Source organism: Salvelinus sp. IW2-2015, linkage group LG15 (assembly GCF_002910315.2).
Source record: "Salvelinus sp. IW2-2015 linkage group LG15, ASM291031v2, whole genome shotgun sequence".
Taxonomy (NCBI): Eukaryota; Metazoa; Chordata; class Actinopteri; order Salmoniformes; family Salmonidae; genus Salvelinus; species Salvelinus sp. IW2-2015.
The window spans coordinates 12,543,866-12,566,992 of record NC_036855.1 but is presented as its reverse complement, the minus strand read 5'-3'; the positions used below and the strand labels follow the sequence as shown (position 1 = coordinate 12,566,992).

At 42.7% G+C, this 23,127-nt stretch overlaps 1 protein-coding gene and 1 long non-coding RNA gene across 3 annotated transcripts in view; one reads left to right on the top strand and one right to left on the bottom strand.

Moving 5' to 3' along the window:
- bco2l (beta-carotene 15, 15-dioxygenase 2, like) overlaps positions 1–9,297 on the bottom strand; it is a 25,920-nt gene extending 16,623 nt beyond the window's left edge. Inside the window, exons 1-6 of the mRNA XM_070446873.1 lie at positions 9,151–9,297; positions 5,981–6,132; positions 5,391–5,565; positions 4,742–4,953; positions 3,455–3,570; positions 2,812–3,034 (exon numbers count right to left, since the gene is read on the bottom strand). Coding sequence (XP_070302974.1) covers positions 2,812–3,034; positions 3,455–3,570; positions 4,742–4,953; positions 5,391–5,565; positions 5,981–6,023 — 769 coding nt within the window. The 5' untranslated portion in view covers positions 6,024–6,132; positions 9,151–9,297. The remainder of the gene's footprint in view (positions 1–2,811; positions 3,035–3,454; positions 3,571–4,741; positions 4,954–5,390; positions 5,566–5,980; positions 6,133–9,150) is intronic.
- A 7,053-nt stretch (positions 9,298–16,350) lies between these two features.
- Positions 16,351–23,127, top strand: LOC111973644 (uncharacterized). 2 transcript variants are annotated; one of them, XR_002878609.2, is made up of 2 exons: positions 16,351–16,861; positions 21,749–23,127. It is a non-coding gene; the product is annotated as an uncharacterized lncRNA (long non-coding RNA). The 2 variants fall into 2 exon arrangements; XR_002878608.2 differs by having other exon boundaries at positions 16,351–16,865.

The window sequence follows — 23,127 nt, the reverse complement described above, 5'->3', positions numbered from 1 at the left end:
ATCACCATATTCTTATCGGCAGACTCCAGTAGCCTCGGTTTTTCTAATGACTGCCTTGCCTGGTTCACCAACTACTTTGCAGACAGAGTTCAGTGTGTCAAATCGGAGGGCATGTTGTCCGGTCCTCTGGCAGTCTCTATGGGGTACCACAGGGTTCAATTCTCGGGCCGACTCTTTTCTCTGTATACATCAATGATGTTGCTCTGTCTGCGGGCGATTCCCTGATCCACCTCTACGCAGACGACACCATTTCTATATACTTCCGGCCCTTCCTTGGACCACTGTACTATCTAACCTCCCAAACGAGCTTCAATGCCATACAACACCTCCTTCCGTGGCCTCCAACTGCTCTTAAACGCTAGTAAAACCAAATGCATGCTTTTCACCGTTCGCTGCCTGCACCCGCACGCGCCGACTAGCATCACCACCCTGGACGGTTCCGAACTAGAATATGTGGACATCTATAAGTACCTAGGTGTCTGGCTAGACTGCAAACTCTCCTTTCAGACTCATATCAAACATCTCCAATCCAAAATCAAAGCAAGAATCGGCTTTCTATTCCGCAACAAAGCCTCCTTCACTCACGCCGCCAAACTTACCCTATAAAACTGACTATTCCTACCGATCCTCGACTTCGGCGATGTCATCTACAAAATAGCTTCCAATACTCTACTCAGCAAACTGGATGCAGTTTATCACAGTGCCATTCGTTTTGTTACTAAAGCACCTTATACGACCCACCACTGCGACCTGTATGCCCTAGTCGGCTGGCCTCGCTACATGTTCGTCGTCAGACCCACTGGCTCCAGGTCATCTACAAGGCTATCGCTAGGTTAAAGTGCCGCCTTATCTCAGTTCACTGGTCACGATGGCTACACCCACCTGCAACACGCGCTCCAGCAGGTGTATCTCACTGATCATCCCTAAAGCCAAAACCTCATTTGGACGCCTGTCCGGTGATTGACAGAGTCGAAAGCCTTGGCCAGGTCGATGAAGACGGCTGCACAGTAATGTCTTTTATCGATGGCGGTTATGATATCGTTTAGTATGGGGCAGTATGGGGCATGACAGTTGAACTAAGATCTTTAGGTATTTATAAGTTAAATTCTTCAAGAATCAATGCGTATATATAGTCAGTTCCAAAATTATTAGCACCCTTGATAAAGATTAGCAAAAAATATAAAAAAATCATACAAATACTGAGCTATATTGTATGCTAAACAAAATCGGGAAATTATATTATTTTATCCTAATACAATTGCTCAAAGAATATGATTTTGTTTAACAAGTAATAAAAAATGATTGCATTAAGTGCATTGGCACATGGATTGGAACTGGTGCTATGGTCAGATGACACAAAAATAAAGCTATTTGGCCACGCACACCAGTGCGGGGTTTGGCATCGATTTAGGGATGCATATGCAGAAAAGTACCTTATACCTACTGTAAAATATGGTTGTGGATCTTTGATGTTATGGGGCTGTTTGGTTCCACTGGTTCTGCAGTGGACCTTAATAAGGTCAACGGCATCATGAACTCTACCAAGTACCAAGACATTTCAGCCAAAAACCTGGTTGCTGCTGCCAGGAGGCCGAAACTCTATCCTCGCAAGGTGAGGGTGTCGGAGTATTGAAGACAGGGGTGGCAAGAATTTTGACAAGTTTTTTAGATGTATTTTTGTGTTATTTGTTCCCAGAACAACAGCAAAGGGCCTTGTGAAGATGCTGGAGGATACAGGTACAAAATTATCTATATCCACAGTAAAATGAGTACTATATCGACATAACCTGAAAGGCCGCTCAGCAAGGAAGAAGCCACTGCTCCAAAACCTCCATAAAAAAGCCAGACTACGGTTTGCAACTGCACATGGGGACAAAGACTGTACTTTTTGGAGAAATGTCCTCTTGTTTGATGAAACAAAAATAGAACTGTTTGGTCATGATGACCATCGTTATGTTTGGAGGGAAAAGGGGGAGGCTTGCAAGACGAAGAACACCATCCCAACCGTGAAGCACGGGGGTGGCAGCATCATGTTGTGGGGGTGCTATAATGCAGGAGGGACTGGTCCACCTTACAAAATAGATGGCATCATCAGGGAGGAAAATTATGTGGATATATTGAAGCAACGTCCCTAGACATCAGTCAGGAAGTTAAAGCTTGGTCACAAATGGGTCTTCTAAATGGACAATGACCCCAAGCATACTTCCAAAGTTGTGGCAAAATGGCTTAAGAACAACAAAGTCAAGGTATTGGAGTGGCCATCACAAAGCCCTGACCTCAATCCTATAGAAAATTTGTGGGCAGACCTGAAAAAGTGTCAGAGCAAGAGGCCTACAAACCTGACTCAGTAACACCATCTCTGTCAGGAGGAATGGGCCAAAATTCACCCAACTTATTGTGGGAAGCTTGTGGAAGGCTCCTCGAAACGTTTGACCCAAGTTAAACAATTTAAAGGCAATGCTACCAAATGCTATTTGAGTGTATGTAAACTTCTGACCCACTTGGAATGTGATGAAAGAAATAAAAGCTGAAATAAATCATTCTCTACTATTATTCTGACATTTAACTTCTTTAAACAAAGTGGTGATCCTAACTGACCTGAGACAGGGAATTTTTACTAGGATTAAATATCAGGAATTGTGAAAAACTGAGTTTAAATGTATTTGGCTAAGGTGTATGTAAACTTCCGACTTCAACTGTAGGTAGGTAAGTAGGTAGATAAGTAGGTAGGTATGTAGATAAGCAGCTAAGTGGGTAGGTAGGGGTAGGTAGGGAGGGAGGTAGGTAGGTAAGTTTGTTAGTAGGGGTAGATAGGTAGGTAGGGAGGTAAGTAGGTAGGTAGGTAGGTAGGTAGGTAGGTAGGTAGGTAGGTAGGTAGGTAGGTAGGTACGTAGCTAGGTAGGTAGGTAAGTAGGTAGGTAGATAACGTACCGCCCTTGCCATAGGAGTTGCCCATGTTGTACGAGGCCCCTTCACGGTCATAATGAGGATGGGCTGTGGCGGAGTTTACTGCAATGTATTTAGACCAGTCCACCTACGAACATAAGGACACACATCATCATTATAGTCATCATCAACATCATCATCATCACTGCAAACATCATCATCATCATAACTGTAAGATCTGGCTCCCGAGTGGCGCAGCGGTCTAAGGAACTGCATCTCAGTGCTAGGGGTGTCACTACAGACCCTGGTTCGATCCCCGGCTGTATCGCAACCGGCCGTGATCGGGAGTCCCATAGGGCGGCGCACAACTGGCCCTGTGTCGTCCGGGTTAGGGTAGGGTTTGGCTGGGGTTGGCCGTCATTGTAAAATAAGAATTTGTTCTTAACTGACTTTCCTAGTTAAATAAAGGTTAAATACATACAAATTCAAAAAAGATCCCCCCCCCCCCCCCCTGAATTCTGTAAAATATGTTCAACTCCATCCTTGGTGTGATAGACAATAGCTGTACCTTCTCCTTGGTCTCCAGGCTCTGTGGATCCACCCGCCGCATGTAGTTGGTCTCTGTGCTTACATAATAGTCACCCTTGTACTTCACAAAGTTCACACTGGCATTGTCTGTGGCCTCTGTTAACAAATCCAGATATCAGGACTGGAGCATACAGAACATGTTGCCAATCAGCAGAATTGTTTCTTTCTCAGTGATCACAAGCATATGTGTAGAGAAACTATACAGCATCCTATAGCAGCAATACTTTTTAATAGGTTTATTTTTTGGTAAGTACAGGACACAATGTTGACGTGTCAATTTCCTATTAGGTCAGGCTAAGCTAGAAATCACACTCATCTAAACAGGAAGGAGTGGACACAGACGTTGTGTGACTATTAAAGTCACTTGTTGTGGCACAAGTATCTGTGGACTTGCCCCAGTATCTGTGAGTTAGAGATTTCTCTAATGCCCAGGAAGTGCCGATTCTAACTCCCATTAGACAGCTATGTAAGTGTTTTAATGTCAAAATCGGTTAGTTACTCACCAAATATGGGGTTTCGCTGAGCAACTACACTTAAAGACAGACCATATAAACAATATACGGCAGTACAATAATGACAAGATGAACAATCAATTCTTATAGACCTTTTTTGGAAGTACATACCGGCTGTAAGAGGAGTAAATGAAGAAACCCCATATTTGGTGAGTAACTGATGTATTTTGACATTAAAATGCTTGCAGAGCTGTCTAATAGGAGTTTGAATCAAAGCTTTCTAGGCATTAGAGAGGAGACCTGTCATACTCATCATCGACATCTCTAACACACAGATACTGGAGCAGGGCTAGTGGAGGGTGCTGAGGGGAGGGACACAAACAATCTTTGAGTCTTCAAAAATGTGGTGTGTTTCAATGATGCTATTTTTTCTATTGACCCTAATCTCACTGTGCTGGTTTACAATCGGTTATGCTTTGATGCAGCAAAATACTTCTCTAGATCAATGTTTAAGGCTCTTCAGTTGAATTACAGAAATGGTTGAATACTGAGCTTTTAAAAGTCAGAAGTTTCTCTTTCTATCTGCTCAGGTAGCCCACACAACAATCTGCTCTCCTGATCTCTAAGCATTCCTACGCTCAGAGAAACATGCACTAGGTTTCAACCATCATATTTATAATCTCAACACAATACATACATTGTGAGCAACACAATACATACAGTCAACAGCCCTGGCCAAAGCCACCAGCCGCAACCAGAACAATGGGGAATGTACTGTACTGCACACAGAGGGACACAACTCTGAAGACACTTACTGGGAATCTTGAAGCGGGATAAGAATCGAGAAAAGAAGTTCTTGCAGGGGTCAGGCATGGCCATGGTTCCAAACTCACACACCACAATGCGGTCTTTCTCAGAATTACGCACGTAGGAGTCGCTGCGCAGGAAGCGGCTGCTGTAGGTCACCTCACCGTCATGGATGTAGAAGCGGTGCATCAAGGCCATTCCGTCAAACCAGTGGTTGAAGCTGAGGACAGAGACAAAGACAAAAGGGTGTAAGGGTGAGTCAATGGATGTAAGGGGAAGTCTATGGGTGTAAGGGAAGTCTATGGGTGTATGAGTGGGTCTATGGGTGTAAGGGTGAGTCTATGGGTGTAAGGGGAAGTCTATGGGTGTATGAGTGGGTCTATGGGTGTAAGGGTGAGTCTATGGGTGTACGGGTGAGTCTATGGGTGTAAGGTTGAGTCTATGGGTGTAAGGGTGAGTCTATGGGTGTAAGGGTGAGTCTATGGGTGTAAGGTTGAGTCTATGGGTGTAAGGTTGAGTCTATGGATGTAAGGGTGAGTCTATGGGTGTAAGGGTGAGTGTCTGTGCGTATGAGTGTGTGCATGTTCTTTGTGTGTGTGTGTATGTGTTGATTATAAGTGGTGTGTGTGTATACAATTTATTAATTTTATTTTGTACTTGTCTTTGCCGAACTCAAACCTTCCGGGCCCATTCCGCAGGAAGCTTCCATTGATCCAGGATGGGATGTTCCCCTTGATCACCGTGGTGATGGGCTCAGGGATCTCCTCAACAGTGCGCACCAGGGGGGCAATGCCCTCCAGCCCCATGGCCAAGGGGCACTTCTTCTTGGTTGCTGTCATAGAGAGAGAAGACAAATGTTCAAGCTTTCCGATATCACAGATCCTAAATGGCATTTTTATTTGTTTGGAGGAAGAGATAGGTGATCCACCTAGTCAATCAACACACACAGGGTTCGATTTTGAGTTCACATCAACATTTCGTCCTGAAGTCGACACTTCAGGTCTTAGAGAATGTGACGTCATTGCACGATGGGTTATTACATGCTATACACAAGCACAAGGGGTGCGTTCCTCTGTTCAGACGTTGCTGACACATGCCAGATCCTACAACGCCTGGATAGGTATTTTACGTATCAGCTAACCATATCATATGTTATACCAATCTAGTGCCCAATTGTGCAGTCGATGATGTGGCACACAACCATTGGTTGGTGCATGCATAGTGTGAACAGGGGAACGTGACCTCACCATTGTCTCCGCTCCTGTTGTCGAGTTGTTTGGTGCTGCTCATGGCTGGGCTGCAGTGTTGAGCCTGGTGGTGCAGTGTTGAGCCTGGTGGTGCAGTGTTGAGCCTGGTGGTGCAGTGTTGAAGCTGTGGTGCAGTGTTGAGCCTGAGTTTGCTAGAGGAAGACACAGACCAACCGAATTTATACAGTTGTGCTCACACATAGGACACACAGACACACACACACACACACACACACACACACACACACCACCACACACCACACACACACACACACACACACACACACACACACACACACACACACACACACAGATGATGTTGAATCATCTGATGTTTTATGGCTACATGGGTCTTTGGACAAGTATGAATCCGTCGAGTTGAGAAATAGGTCAGGGAACATCATTATATAAGGTTGTCATCGGTAATGGCTGTACAGTACATCATGACTGTAAACTCATATCAGACATGGTAATCCAACAGGCTAACATAAATATATATATATTTTAATTTATTTAACCTTTATTTAACTAAGCAAGTCAGTTAAGAACAAATTCTAATTTACAATGACAGGATATCAGCTACATATCACTTGTTATAAACTGGGTGGGTCGAGCCCTGAATGCTGATTGGCTGACAGCTGTGGTATATCAGACCGTATACCACGGGTATGACAAAACATTTATTTTTACTGCTCAAATTACGTTGGTAACCAGTTTATAATAGCAATAAGGAACCTCGGGGGTTGGTGATATATGGCCAATATACCATGGCTAAGGGCTGTGTCCAGGCACTCCGCGTTGTGTCGAACTTAAGAACAGCCCTTAGCCGTGGTATATTGGCCATATACCACACCTCCTCGGGCCTTATTGCTTGAATATACCACATCTCCTCGGGCCTTATTGCTTAAGTTAAGAATTCAATTATGCTAGTTCAAAAAGCATGTGAAATATTAGCACCCCCTTAGACAGGAATGCTCTGCTTGGGTTACACATTTAGGCTATGTTTACACAGCATTTTTCTTAAATTCGATTTATGTCTGACTGTCCACACTCAGTTTGAAATGAGACCGATGTCAGAGTTGTGTATTCACACTGATGTTGTCTCTGAAATAACACACAGACGCAATGATCATTTACTGTCAGTGTTCCTTTAAATATCAGTTCAAACTCCAGTGGATTATGTGGTAGCCACATGTATCTGTATGCAATAGTGAAACACAATTATTTACAAGGCAATTACTTGTCCATATTTTGTGTGTTTGGAACCCATATCTTGTAATGTCCCCACACTGTTCCCATAACCCAATGACATGCTTTGGGAACCTTTAAAGAACAGGAAAAAACTGTTTGGTGAACATTCTTGCAACATCAGAGGAATATGTTGTGCACCTTAATAGAAACATTGTATAATCATCAGTGCAACTGGACAGTTTTGTGTGATTACAACTTTTGGGGGCCATGTTCTTACACCTTTCCTGGAACTTAATTAAGTGTTTTGGAACATTCACAAAACCAATTTTGGTTTGCTGGGTAGGCACTTGTTTTTTAAAGTTGAGTTTTTCTGTTTTATTCCTAACCATTGCCCTAACCTTAACCATAATGAATGAATGTCCTCAAGGTCCTGGCGTCCTAGAAGTAATCATTTTGAAAACTTAATAAATAAAGAGTGAAAAGGGTACTTAGGTTGCAGCAGATTGTGACAGTTTGAAAGATATTGGCGGCGGCTTCTTAAAACAAAGTATTAGAGGGCTTTGCTTAGAATTCGATAAGCAGCCGTAATGGTTTTGCTTAGAATGCGACGTGCGGTTGTAATTCTGGAGTTTGCATAACATTTCAGGGGTGGTTGTCGTGGTAACGGAAGGTTGTGTGTGTGTGTGTGTGTGTGTGTGTGTGTGTGTGTGTGTGTGTGTGTGTGTGTGTGTGTGTGTGTGTGTGTGTGTGTGTGTGTGTGTGTGTGTGTGTGTGTGTGTGTGTGTGTGTGTGTGTGTGTGTGTGTGTGTGTGTGTGTGTGTGTGTGTGTGTGTGCGTGGCTGGTGGGAGAGAGACTCTAGCGATGGAAAAAAGTTGGTGAAGAGTTAAACAAACTGATCTGATGTCCAGACTCGCATGCAGAGCACCGGAATTGTATTGGATTTTAGAACCAAATACTAATGATACAAATCGTAACTCAAAAGATCAGATTCAATGTAGTTGTTTTGTTGTTTACACATTTGGGAAAAAAGAAGGGATGTGTATCTGATTTGCCAAATAATCTGAATTGAGCTGGCTGTGTAAACGGGCACTTTGACCTACTAAAGGTAGTAGAGCTACTTATACAAGAGATTGTAGAACCAAGAGAAAGTAACAAAAGTCTTTACACAAGAGAACTCATTACATAACTGTCTTCAGGTATCGTGAGGTGATCTCCTGACGATGATATTGGTGGTGGAGACATACTCCTCCTCTATCTGTGTTGTCTTATCTAACACATATATGTGTGAGATTATCAACAGGTACAGAGGCCATAATCTATTGATAATGAGGACAGTAGTAGCGAGTGATTATTAGGTACCAAACAGAAGAAAACGGTATACAGTATACAACACATAAAGTATACAACCATATCATCACAAAGACACTGCCTCTCACAGGCAATATGTGTATAGTCCTTCAAATACGATCAAAGACAAAACACAATGACCTCATAACATTGATCTCCTCTGGAAAAGATTCCTGGGTGCATTGAGGTACATACACTGCTGTGTTATCTTTGATGGTTTTTCGTGTACATACAGTATGTATCACTACGATTACACATGAATGAATGAAGTTGTTCATCAGTTCATGATAAGAATTATTGTAAAATCCCAATAATGCACACAATGTCTTGTGTATTATTTCAACATGTCAAAATGGAGGAAATTCTCCTTTACACATAAAGTTGCTTGTTTACTGGTGCAGCCAAACAGGGGTACACAGCAACAAAAGATGAATAAAGATGTGTGTGTGTGTGTGTGTGTGTGTGTGTGTGTGTGTGTGTGTGTGTGTGTGTGTGTGTGTGTGTGTGTGTGTGTGTGTGTGTGTGTGTGTGTGTGTGTGTGTGTGTGTGTGTGTGTGTGTGTGTGTGTGTGTGTGTGTGTGTTGTGTGTGTGTGTGTGTGTGTGTGTGTGTGTGTGTGTGTGTGTGCTTACCACTCTGTGTTACGGTGAAGGTTTGGAAAACACCACGCCAGTTGTCCTGTCTGTGGTCTCACACTGACTGACTGGGATTTAAACAGTCTGAGAAGGAAGGGAGTCACTGACGACCTTTGAAGCGTGGAACTGTGCTGAGGCCAGCCTCTGACACTGTTGCTGACACCCTATCTGACATGCCCCGGCTCTCATTAAAAACACACACAGATGATTTGTTTGCCTTGTTTTTAACTTTACTGCATAGACATGCCAATTCAATTCAGGATTTTTAACTGCAACTCTCTGATAAGAGTGCCATGGTCATTTTGATTTAAAGGGGATAGTTCGATGAACTCATGGATACCAATTTTTATATCTCTGCATGCAGTTTGGAGGTCGTTTCTGAAGGTCGTTTCTGGAGCGATTGCTAACTAGCGTTAGTACAATGTCTGGAAGTCTATAGGATCAACGAGCACGCAGAAACTTCCTTCAACTTCCTTCAACTTCCTTCAAACTGCACGCAGAGACATAAAATGGTATCCATGTGTTTATCTGACTCAAAACCTCAAACTGCCCCTTTAAGTTTAGCCTCCATAAACAACCACACACAGGTTTACACAGTAGAGCTGCTGGTGAACTGTGATTGAACCTTTCACCCACTTTTATGGCAGCTTTAAGTCATAGCAATTAGCAGGACTTGGATCATGGACGGTGAACAGTCAGTTAATCTACCACGGGCTGCACACCTTATCTGGAGAAATAGGCTAGTCATTATTGAGTAACAAAGAATAATATATGTGAATGAATTATACCACACACACCAGCCACTGGATGTACGTATATGACACCGCAGTTATAGTCCATTTTATAACGATTACAAACCTATTTCCATTACAAACAATGCAAGATAGTTCAAACCCTAATTCTTCAAACATGTACAATATACTGTTCAACAACAGGACATAGAGAACTGTAAATTGTGACATTATGTAAACATTCTGAGCAAACGATTGTGAAACGATTGTCCTTAGAAAACCTGAAAAAATGTTGTCACCTATCCCAGATATAATGCTACAGCTTCAGCTTAACGAGCAAATATGACTTGGGTTCAATAACACCAGGTTGGTTATGGATTCCCTTTTTGACGACAATTGTGACATACATTGTGTTATAAGTATATGAACAATCACAGGTTTGTTGGTGTGGATATTCGATGCTTTGCCAGTACATCACTTCTGTGTCTATGGATAGAGTGCCTCATCTACTGGTTGACAAGGATATTGCATTTCTTCTTCTACCAGAGAAGTTCAACTGATAAAGTTCAGTTTGCCACAAGTGTTAACTAGAGACTACAGCATCAGCTAGTGTTGGTTCTTCAGAACAGCATGCAAAACAGCACGTAGGCTGCATGCATGTACACACACAACCTTTCCCATGAATATAAAACATGAATAAAACTCTCTCTTTCCTCCACCAGAATATCTGATAATAAGACTCATTTTTAAATATTATTTAACTTTGCAAGTCAGTTAAGAACAAATTCTTATTTACAATGACGGCATACACCGGCCAAATCAGGACAACGCAGTGCCAATTGTGCACCGCCCTATGGGACTCCCAATCACAGCCAGATGTGATAGAGCCTGGATTTGAACCAGGGACTGTAGTGACACCTGCACTGAGATGCAGTGCCTCAGTCCGCTGCGCCATTCGACACTGTGTCAACAATAGTCTTTGAAGAGAAATCCCCCTCCACCAACTTATTTAAACACTGACTGAATACATTCATGTGTATAAAACAAAGTTAAAGACCTAGTTGTCTCAGATCAATGAAGGGGAGTGAACGAGGGCAGAGGGAAGGGAACATCCTCTTGAAGTGAAACGCTGCCAGGGTGTTATCAGGGCATATGGAGGTTGTTCCAATTTATATCCAGAATCCAGTGTATCTGAGAAACGCAGAAATACACATAGATTGGTGAAAGGTGGGTGGAAAGTAAAGTGAAGGCCATATGAATTGTTCCAGGAAACACACCTGTTGTGGCGGTCTGCCGGCGATTAGGCTTCAGATATTGACTGGCAGTTTTTAATGTATTCTCCTTCATCCACAGAGGTAATGAGGCATCCCTGAGGACTAGGGTTTAAAGTTGAATGTGTCACACTGTTTCCCAGCATGCAACCTATTAATCAACATGATCCCCATTGTTCTGGCCTCAGTGATCATGGCTAGCGCTAGGGGTCAGCCTCTATGTGTGTGGATGTTAGACTGAGACTCCAACTGCAATCCTGGAGAGCTGAAGGGCGTGCAGGTTTTTGTTCCAGCCCAACACTGACACGCCTAATTCAACCTGATTCGCCCAGACTGGCAACTATGATTAGTTAATTAGTTGAATAAGGTATGTTTGTTCTGGGCTTTAACAAGAACCTACACTGTAGCACTCTTTGACCGGAGTTGGAGACTCCTGTGTTAGAGAGAAAGACCTGACACTGAACTGTCTATCTGTCTACCCCCCTAGCCCTCGCGTGAGGCACCCATCCCATTGAGCTGCTGACCACCCGTGTGGTCAACGGAGTGGACGCCAAGCCCCACAGCTGGCCCTGGCAGGTACACTGACACCCCTATCTCCCTCTCTCTATAATCAATTACTATAATACTGGGTTGCATTTACTGTATATAGAGCACTTTTCACCATAGGTCGTACTTCACACATCTTGTGAATTTGTATGGAGTAGCTCGCTCTATCCACCCTCAGTCTTTCTCACAATCACTTTCTTTTTGTCAAATGTCACCAATTCACATTTATTCTTTCTTTCTTTCTTTCTCTTTTTTTATTTATTTCTGACCATTTTACCTTCTCCAACCCTCCTACAGAGTGTTTGTTGGAATGCACAACTTGGTTGAGACTGAGGAAGGCTCCTAGGCCATCATCCCTAAAAAGCTTGTTGTCCATACGAAGTGGAGCCCCATCTTTGTGGCCTTCGGGTAGAAGTATGGCCCAAAATAGACAGGCTAGCACAACAAACCCTAAATGGTACACTAAGAAAACAGGTATTGACAATATAGGTCTGATGTGTTTATGAGTAGCCATATGTGCTTGCAGTACATCATAATATAACTGGTCTGACTATCCTTTCCTTCCACCTCTCTCTCTCTCTCTCTCTCTCTCTCTCTCTCTCTCTCTCTCTCTCTCTCTCTCTCTCTCTCTCTCTCTCTCTTTCCCTCTCTCTCTCCTCCCTCCTCTGTTACATCACCGTCTGGGGCAGGCTCACCAGTAAGCCACTCTGTGTGTGCTCGTGGCGTGTGTGTGTGTGTAGGGTAATAACTGCAGTGTGAACATCGGTGTGTGTTTTAACCTGCATCAGAGTCTGATGCCCAGGATGGACCACGGCACCTGCTCCAAGTCCGACTGGTGGGGCCTCGCTCTCAGGCCACCATGGTGTTTGACCGAGGAGATGGCATTATTGCTGGCTGGACGTGAGTATCCTTGTGGATGCAAGAGAGAGAGAGAACAGGGCAAGAGAGACAGAGCAAGAGAGACAGGGAGAGGGAGACAGGGAGAGAGAGACAGGGAGAGGGAGACAGGGAGAAAGACAGGGAGAGAGACAGGGAGAGAGAGACAGGGAGGAGAGACGGGGAGAGGGAGACAGGGAGAGAGAGACAGGGAGAAGAGAGGAGAGCGAGAGAGAGAGAGACAGGGAAAGAGACAGGGAGAGAGAGAGTATGTAGTGTGTATGTGAAATGTGTTTGTGCGTGACCGTACGTGTTGTTGTTTTTTGTTTGTGTGTGTGTGCATGTGAGTGTTTATGTGTGTGTCTGTGCGTGCATGTGTGTGTTTGTGTGTGTGTGTTTGTGTTGTGTACGTCTGACAGACAGCAAATTTTGTGTTAGGGCTAGGGTCCTTTTTCAGAATTTCCTCCTGACTGACGTGCCCAAAGTAAACTGCCTGTTACTCAGGCCCAGAAGCCAGGATATGCATATAATTGGTACCATTGGATAGAAAACTCTTTGAAGTTTGAGTTTTGGTACAAAGAGTCACAGTTGGAAATCAGTCTGTGGGCGCGCGACGAAGAAGACACACACTTGCCAATTTTACTTTTCTATTGAACATACTTCTATCCGTATGAAATATTATAGTTTAATTACATTTTAGGGTACCTGAGGATTATATAGAAACGTAGTTTGACTTATTTTAACAAAGTTAAGAGGTAGCTTTTTGGATTACTTTGTCTGCATGTTGAACGAGTTGATTACTGAAATCGATGGCGCCAACTTAACTGACTTTTTGGGATGTAAAGAAGGATTTTATCTAACACAACGACCATGCATGTTGTAGCTGGGACCCTTGGGATTGCAAACAGAGGAAGATTTTCAAAAAGTAAGTGATTATTTAATTGCAATTTGTGATTTTATGAAGCCTGTGCTGGTTGAAAAATATGTTGATGTGGGGCGCCATCCTCAAACAATCGCATGGCATGCTTCGCTGTAAACCCTATTGTAAATTGGACAATGCAGTTAGATTAACAATAATTTAAGCTTTTAAATGATATAAGATACTTGTATGTTCATAAATGTTTAATATTACGATTATTTATTGGAATTGCGCGCCCTCAAATTTCACCGGATGTTGTCGACAGGTGTTACTGACAGGACGCCTAGCCCTTAATTATTAAATCGCTTCTCTCCACTGGTCCTATATGGGGACTCTGGTGGCCTTCTGAACCGCAAGAACCCAGAGGTACTATGGGAGGTTCACGATACTGCCAGTTTGTGTCTGGTCTGCAACTACGAGAATAAGTCTACCGTATTCACTTGCATCTCCAACTTCAATGACTGGATCGACCAGGTAAAAGAGAGATAAGCCATGTTCTCACACACAGGTCATTACAGTCTTAATGAACCCCTAGTCTCTAGGTGTAGAGTGTAAGCCTCTAGGGGGTGATATCTACTAAATAACATAAGGAATTGTTTTAAGATAGAATTAGGCCTTACTGATCAGCATGACGTTGGCGTCCTGGAAAATAAAAGGTTTCTTTTCAGATGGAGGTATTAATGGAAATGCATAAGGTGTTTGAATGACTTTTATTAGTTATTCTATAGTCATGAAACTTTCACAGAACATGGAGGGGAAGGACTCCTTTCAAGTTTCTTTTTATGAAATCACCAAAGTGAGATACATGGTTTTGCTTGATGGAGGGAAAATATTTGCTGGAAATTTCTCCAAGGACTTGTCCTGTTCTATCTGTCTATTTTTTTTCAGGCTATGATCAGGAACTAAAATGGAACAGAATGGTGAATTGACTAAAAATGGCTCTGTGGATTTAGAAAAATGGCTCTGTGATGTCTTTGTGCTTATTCTGTTATTTCAGGAATCATTTAATCTACTCCAGTTCACAAAACGTTCTAACAGTCACCACAAGATGTCCTCAGTCACTCATGATAAAAATAAAGGATTTCTATAAGATGTTTGCTTTGTGGGAGATATATATTCCTATACATTTATCTTCATACACACTTAAAAGCCCAGTGCAGTTAAAAATGTGATTTAAATATGTTTTAAATATATTTCCACACGATAAGGTTGGAATAATACTGTGAAATGGTGAAAAGTATGATAATGCCCTTTTAGTGTAAACTGTTTGAAAAGACCGCCTCAAATTCCAGCCTGTTTTGGTGGCATGGAGTATTGGCCTGCCTGGTGACATCACCAGGAGATAATTTTGTCAATAGACCATTAAGAAAGAGAGTTCCACACCTCTCTGCCAATAACAGCTAGTTTTCAGTTTTCCACCCTCCACTCAGACCACTCCCAGACGGTCCTAGCAAAATTATTTTTAGAAAAAATACTCTTTGCTAAGAAGCAATTTTTTTCTTTTAAGTTACAATTTTAATTGAAAACAATCACACTAAGGTACTTAATTGTTACCCAGAAATGATTTGATATCGAAATAAAAATGGCTTTGTGGAACTTTAATAATTTCACAATTCAAAATAAGTTGTTTTGTTCATGCTGTTTACTTAATATTTGCTAATAGGAAAGTTTTGAGACATTCCTCTGGACAATTTGTGAAGATTATATTCTTCTCGCGCAATTTGGGCCTGTTTTAAGAACAGTAAAATGGAACCCTGTATGTTCACCCCACTACAGATAGACATCTAGTTCTACACTTTATTCTGTCAGGCATATTCTGGGAATAAAGAGGTTTCATTAAAACCCTAATATGCGTCTGGGTGAGCCAGGCTGAGGTATGCTCTCCTAACAGTCGTCTTTCATCTTCAGCTTTTGATGTGATTACACTACACAGAATTGGCAGACAGGCTGTGGATGAGAAAGCCACAGAACAAAGGCAAGGGGAAATTAAGTTTAAATTTGAATTTAGTCTCTCTCTCTCTATCTCTCTTACTCACATACTGTATACACTCGCTTACTCGTACACACACACACACACACACACACACCGACTTGCTGTGTTTTGACAGGGAAATTCGTATTTGAGGGAAGACTTATTGATAGGTAGACAATATGTCATGTCCGATTAGAGCAGGTCACTGTCACACCGACTGTGTTTGTGTGTGTATGTGTGTGCATGTGCGTGTGTGCATGTGCGTGCATGTGATGTGTGTGTGTGAGTGCATACATGGAATTTATCAGTGTCTTAGTGTATGTTTCCTGTGTCTATGAGTGCACATAATAGTTGTAAACATATTTTGAAGCTACACATCAAGGGGTCAATTAAAGTCATTCAATACAAGAAGTATTACTTGCTGTTTGGTGTTTTCAATAAACAATAGCCTAAGTTAAACTGTTTGTGTGTAAACAAACATATTTTGTGCTAAGCCCAAGCGTAATTTTAACTTTCTATTCTTCAAGAATATATAGGCCTAGACTACATAAACAATTCTACACACTGGTTGAATCAACGTTGTTTCCACGTCACCAAGGTGGAATGGATGTTGAATTGACCTCTGTGCCCAGTGTGTTATGACCAATGGACAGATCCCAGATCACACCTTTAAAATAGTTGATTGAATCTGTTGTTGAGTTTATCCTTCTTTTCCGGGGGAGATTTTGTCTGACGCGGGGTCTGGTCTGAAAAGAGCTTTGTCTTCAACCCCCCCTCCCACCCCACGCTCTGAAAGGAGCACGGGGGGACAGCTTGCCGCCTTGCATACTAAATGTGCAATGCCCGCCTTACCAATTCGTGCAATGACATGGCTGTTTTCATTTCAGGTGGCAGCATTTTAATGTCAGGAAGTTCACTATGATGATTTTCCAGGGCGTATATAACGGGACAGTGTGTATTACAGTAGCCTATACACCACAGTGTGTGAGAGAGAAAGCCGTTGATGGGATGTTCTTGGAGTTAGCCTATAGGCTACTTAAAATAGATGAATCTTCTCTGTGCCTGAGCAGCGAAAGGGAGGGGAGGGAGAGAGGGAGTGTGCGACATCACAGTGATCCACATTGACAGTGACATCACTACTCAACTAACGGGTGGGACTTCGCAGGCTTTCTCATTCCAGCAGTGTGCTGTGGATATTGAATCACTACCTAACTGTCAGGAAAATGTGCCTGGTACTTGGTGGCAACTGCCTTGTCAAACAATAATAATGCTCTTTTGTGCCTTAACTTTTTTCCTGAGAATGAAACAGAATCCGTTGCAGAGTCTGCTCGACGTTGGATCTGTGCATATGTTGATTCCGGATGGTGCGATCTGCTGAATGAAGCGGGAACGGGTGAGTGAGTGAGCGAGCGAGGGTTTGTGGGGTCATTTTTTAAGTGCCTATTGGTCTAAGTTATTGATGATGACTATCATTAGAATAGAACAAGTTGAACAACAGAAGCACAATATGTTTTTCTCCGATTTTCCCACACTGTGATGGAAACTGTAATTTATAGAGTGGTTTTAGGTATTATCAACAGTAAAATACTCTGAAATGTTTTACTGCAGCATACTGTAAATGATGGTACATTGTGTGAAATTTGCTGTATTTACAATGGTGCTGTAATTCCACCCCACAGAATACAGTACCATACCAAATCTATGGATTGCTAAAAATCTTTAGACCACTAGTGGGTGCATGGTATTGTTGTTTCTGGCTCATTAACCCTTTACACTCGTGGGAATTGGCCTACATGGATACATTGAATTAATATGATTTTATTAGGATCCCCATTAGCCGAAGCCAATGGTGACAGCTAGTCTTCCTGGGGTCCGACACATAACCAAAAAGACATTACTGACTAAATACTTTACAAATTACATACATTTAAAAACATTAACATGTAGTGTGCATGTGTGTGTATCTATCAGTTACACATACATGTCAATACATACACACATAAAGTAAGTCACATGGGGGAGAGGAGTTATGCCGTGAGGTATTGCTGTATTTGTTTTAAAAACCGGATTTGCTGACCACTTGCACTATATGAGATGGAAGGGCGTTCCATGCAATCATGACTCTGTATAATACTGTATGATTCCTTGAATTTGTTCTGGACCTGGGGACTGTGAAAAGACCCCTGGTGGCATGTCTGCTGGGGTAAGTGTGTGTGTCAGTGCTGTGTGTAAGTTGACTATGCAAACAATTTGGAATTTCCAAGACATTGTTTCTTATAAAAACAAGAAGTTTATCCACAACTCTTAGCCAAGAGAGACTGGCTGCATAGTATTGATATTAGCCCTCTGACTACAATGAAGAGCAAAACATGCCGGTCTGTTCTGGGCCAGCTGCAGCTTAACTAGGTCCTTCTTTGCAGGACTTGACCATATGAATGGATAATAATCCAGATAAAACTTAACCCTGCAGGACTTGCTTTGTGGAGTGTGGTGTCAAAAAGCCAGAGCATCTCTTTATCACAGACAGACCTCTCCCCATCTTTACATCCATTGAATCTATATGTTTTGACCATGACAGTTTACAATCTAAGGTAACAACAATAAATGTAGTCTCCTCAACTTGCTCAACAGTCACACCATTCATTACCAGATTCAGCTGAGGTCTAGAACTTGGGGAATGATTTGTACCAAATACAAAGCCCTTAGTTTAAGAGGTGTTCAGGACCAGTTTATTATTGGACATTCATTCTAAAACTGACTGCAACTCTTTGTTTAGGGTTGTAGTGATTTCACTAGCTGTGGTTGCTGATGCAGATAAGGACGAATCATCAGAATACATAGACACACAAGCTTTGTTTAATGCCAGTGGCAGGTCATTGGTAAAAATAGAGTAGAGGACCAAAAGAGCTGCCCTACAATACACCACATTTTACATGTTTAACTTGAAAGAAGCTTCCATTAAAGAAAACCCTATGTGTTCTATCAGAAAGATACAGTGCCTTCATAAAGTATCCATACCCCTTGACTTCTTCCACATTTTGTCATGTTACAGTCTGAATTCAAAATGTCTACACACAATATCCCATAACGACGAAGTGAAAACATGTTTTTTGATTATTTTTGCAAATTTCTTGAAAATGAAATACAATAATATCTAATTTACATAAGTATTCACACCCCTGATTCAATATTTTGTAGAAGCACCTTTGGCAATGATACCCAGCTGTGAGTCTTTCTGGGTAAGTCTCTAAGAGCTTTCCACACCTGGATTGTGCAATATTTGCCCATTATTCAAATCGGTGGTTGATCATTGCTAGACAATCATTTTCAAGTCTTGCCATAGATTCAAGTAGATTTAAGTCAAAACTGTAACCCGGCCACTCAGGAACATTCACTCTTTCTTAGTAAGCAACTCCACTGTAGATTAGACTTGTGTTTTAAGTTACTGTCTTGTTGAAAGGTGAATTCATCTCGCAGTGTCTACAGTCTCTGGTGGAAAGCAGACTGAGACAGGTTTTCCTTTAGAATTTTGCCTGCGATTAGTTCCATTCCGTTTCTTTTTTATCCTGAAAAATTCCCCAGTCCTTAACGATTACAAGCATACCCATAACATGATGCCGACACCACTATGCTTGAAAATATGGAGAGTGGTACTCAGAGTGGTACTCAGTCATGTGTTGTATTGGATTTGCCCCAAACATAACACTAACACACAAAAAATGTGCTTTGCCACATTTGCAGTATTTATTTAGTGCCTTGTTGCAAACAGGATGCATGTTTTGGAATATTCTTCTTTTCACTCTGTCGATAAGGTTAGTATTGTGGAGTAACTACAATGTTGTTGAACCATCTTCAGTTTTCTCCTATTCTCTCTGTGTGTTGAATGTGTGTGTGTGTGTGTGGTGTGTGTGTGTGTGTGTGTGTGTGTGTGTGTGTGTGTGTGTGTGTGTGTGTGTGTGTGTGTGTGTGTGTGTGTGTGTGTGTGTGTGTGTGTGTGTGTGTGTGTGTGTGTGTGTGTGTGTGTGTGTGTGTGAGAGAGAGAGTTACATGATACATGCATGCTCACAACCATGCACGCACAGATACACACACACACGCGCGCACACACACACGCGCGCACCACACACGCACGCACACGCACGCAACGCACGCACGCACGCACGCACGCACGCACGCACGCACGCACGCACGCACGCACGCACGCACGCACGCACGCACGCACGCACGCACGCACGCACGCTACCCACGCACACACACACACACACACACACACACACACACACACACACACACACACACACACACACAGAGATAGACTCTTATTGTTTGGTTGTGTCCAGAGAACACAATCTAATCCCCTCATCCACATCCAGCCCCACCCCATTCTAACAAACTCTTGTTGTCCATAGCCATTGCATAACAGTCAGCAGTGGGTTTCTCACTGTATTGACCCTATGGTATTGACCATGTCTGGGGGTGAGGGGACCGGCCTATATCCTGCACTTTGGACTCACTCGTGACTGTAATCAAATTGACATTCCCTCAGTCAGTCTGTCTGTCCCTAGTTACACCTGAGGCCTATTCAGGATGGTAGCAAATAGATAGAAAAGCTTTATGTAGAACAGATATGAATGCCTGTCATGTAGAATAGGGAATCATGTTAGCTCTATTCATTGCATTTCTATCTGCAACATTTTGAAAATGTTACCTCACTGAATATACACCTGGTCTTTCAACCAGCATGCAATTCCTCCACATCAACACCAGTGGCACCACTGACAGTCTTACAGGGGTGGGCAACTCCAGTCCTCGAGGGCCTGAGTGGTGTTACACTTTTTCTCCATCCCTAGCAAACACAGCTGATTAAACTAATGTCATTCTAAACTGAAGATCACGATTAGATGATTATTGGAGTCAGGTGTGTTATCTGGAGCTGGGGCAAAACTGTGACACCAATCAGGCCCTCGAGGACTGGAATTGTGCATCCCTGGAACAGGACGTGTGTCATCCTCATTAGATCCAATACACACCAGTCCACCAAGTAGGATCCCAAAAATAATGAATGACTGATGTGTGAAACATGATGTGAGATGATCATTAACTATGTGCTACTACTTTGCATTCTCCACTACCACAGTTCAGATCAGCAGTGAACAGACTCAAGAATGAATGTATATTGATGCAAACCATTTGGCTTTCCATACTGTATGTTGCACATGAAATGACTCCTCTAAATGATAACCTCCAATGCCATTTCAACCTGCTGCTCTCTTCTTTTCTGTCTGTCTCCAGTCAGATGTTCATCGAATCTACTCTTTCTCCTGTACTCTCTGTGATACCATGTGGTCTCATTTCCCCTCTCATCGGTAATAGTTTTACAGAACATTCTGGCAGAGAGCTGACAGGGAAATTGCGCCGAAAAACAGTTTAGAGCTTGTCTGGATCTTCCGTGGTGTGATGCCACATCCAAGAAACCCCACCCATTCTCATTGGTATAAAATTAACTCTATTACCAGGAGTCAATCAAGTGCAACATTGCCACGACCTTTATTCAAAAAAACACCTATCTTGATTACGATTGGCTGAGAGTGGCAGGGAGAGAGGAGAGAAGTTTGAAATGAGTTTGCCTCACTCAGTAGTTGCATGGAGAAATGTGTGGCCTCATTGGAATGCATTGTAGAGGGATGCATAGAGAGATGAATGAGTTGGTTCTCTATATTGAAGTGTGATTGGAATATCATTCACTGACACAGAAACCATCACACACTCACTCAGACACACACATACAGGCCCAGGTTGATATCAACACATCCACAAACCTGCATCTAAACACACACTCACAGGGTCCACTACACAAACAAATAAGAATTTGCGGTTAGATTACATATTTATAATATCTGTAGATTACATTTGGACATGTTTTAAGTATTGTGGACTCTTAAGAAGACTGCTTTCAGTGTTTGAATCAAGTTCAATGACATCTATTGCTCTTAAGACACCTCATGTAGAATCAGCTGTTAGTGATATGGTCATCCACCCCCAGTTAAAACCTGTAGTGTGCTAGTCTGGCCTGGAGAACAGGTCCCCTTAGGAAAGAGCATGATCACCTTGAGTACATTGTCCCCGCACCGGAAGGTCCGGACCCGGGGAAAGACTGCCCATTATCTCAGCGTGTACTATATGTGTGTGTGAGACGGTTGTTCACATAGGTGCATCTACATGTTTAAAATGTGCGTGTACATGTTCATGCATTAAATCTCACATTTTCCTCTTTGCTCAGGGGCCACTTGTTGGGGCTAACACAAGGGACAGCAGAGTATGAAGCCCACAGCGGACCGGGGACTAGGATGTGCCAGTAAACCTCTGAGTCGGGCTTGAGCGGAACTTGGAGGATTTGTATTCACAGAACTTGAAATTTAGTGTGAACCAGGACGTTGACCATGGAGACAGAGCTGAGCACTGGTCTCTCTGCATGGACCATCATGGCCATTGTGTGTAACTCTGTAGTGGGCGTCCTCACCCTTATCCTCTTCGTCATCCTCTACAAGGCCTGCAAGGTGCCCTCTTGCCAAGAGAGGTCAGCAGTACTGACAGTAGCCCGGGAGCAGCAGAGGGGCAAGCAGAAATGCTTACTGACTACAGCCTGATTATGGACGTACAGAGGAAAAACACTTCTTGGCCAAACAGACTGCCACTGACTGTTAACTAACACAATGAGTGAAAACTAAAAAACGAATGTTTCGGGGTCCTTATCTGTCAAGTCATTCTCTCCATCGATCTCTCTATCCCCCCCCCTCCCCACACCTCTTTCTTTCTGCCTCTCTTTGTCTCTCCCTGCCACATTACGTAAACAAAAACACCAGCATAAATCCTCTTATCTCCTTGGCTCTGCTCTGAGACTGTCCATCTGTCAGTCTGTTTACACTCAGCAGTCTGGCCTCCCCCTGCTCATCTGCACTAAACCACAATCTGGGGAATGAGGAAAAGGGTAAATGAGAAAGGAAATGAGGAGAGAGAGAGGGAGGGAGAGAGAGAGGGAAAGAGAACAGCCCTCATCTCATCAGAGACAACTTGATGTTGACTAACTGGAGAAATAATGATGCCAGGGATAGTGAAATAGACCACAAGAGAGACAGAGCAGAGAGGGAGATAGAGAGATAGATGCGGAACAAAGGACGGACGTGAAAGTGGAAGAGGGAAAAGGATGTTTTGATGAGGTGTTGTTTACTGAAAGAACGCTCAAGGCCCTCTGTGACTTCGAAGTCTCCAGCACCCACAGATCAACTCTCAAGGGTTTATGAAAAACAACGACTGAGGGAAATTAAAGGGACACTTTCATATGTCTGTCTGCCACTGAATGGGCTCCTATAAAACACAAAAGTATTGTTATTTATAGACAAGCTTCCAAAGGAGTGACACTCAAAGAGATAATGAGACTCAATGTGACTATTTTCAAAAGTCTCCTGTAGCTAACGGTGGTGTGACGCAGAAAATCAAAATGACTTCCTGAAACAGATGGATCTACCATGTACTGTGCCATGTCATTCAGCATTCCATACATGTAATTATGACTGTGATGCTGTTCTGTGAATCATGGACATAATGTTTTATTTTCATTGTATTTTTTATTAACTCAATAAAATGTTTTACTTTTGTGTA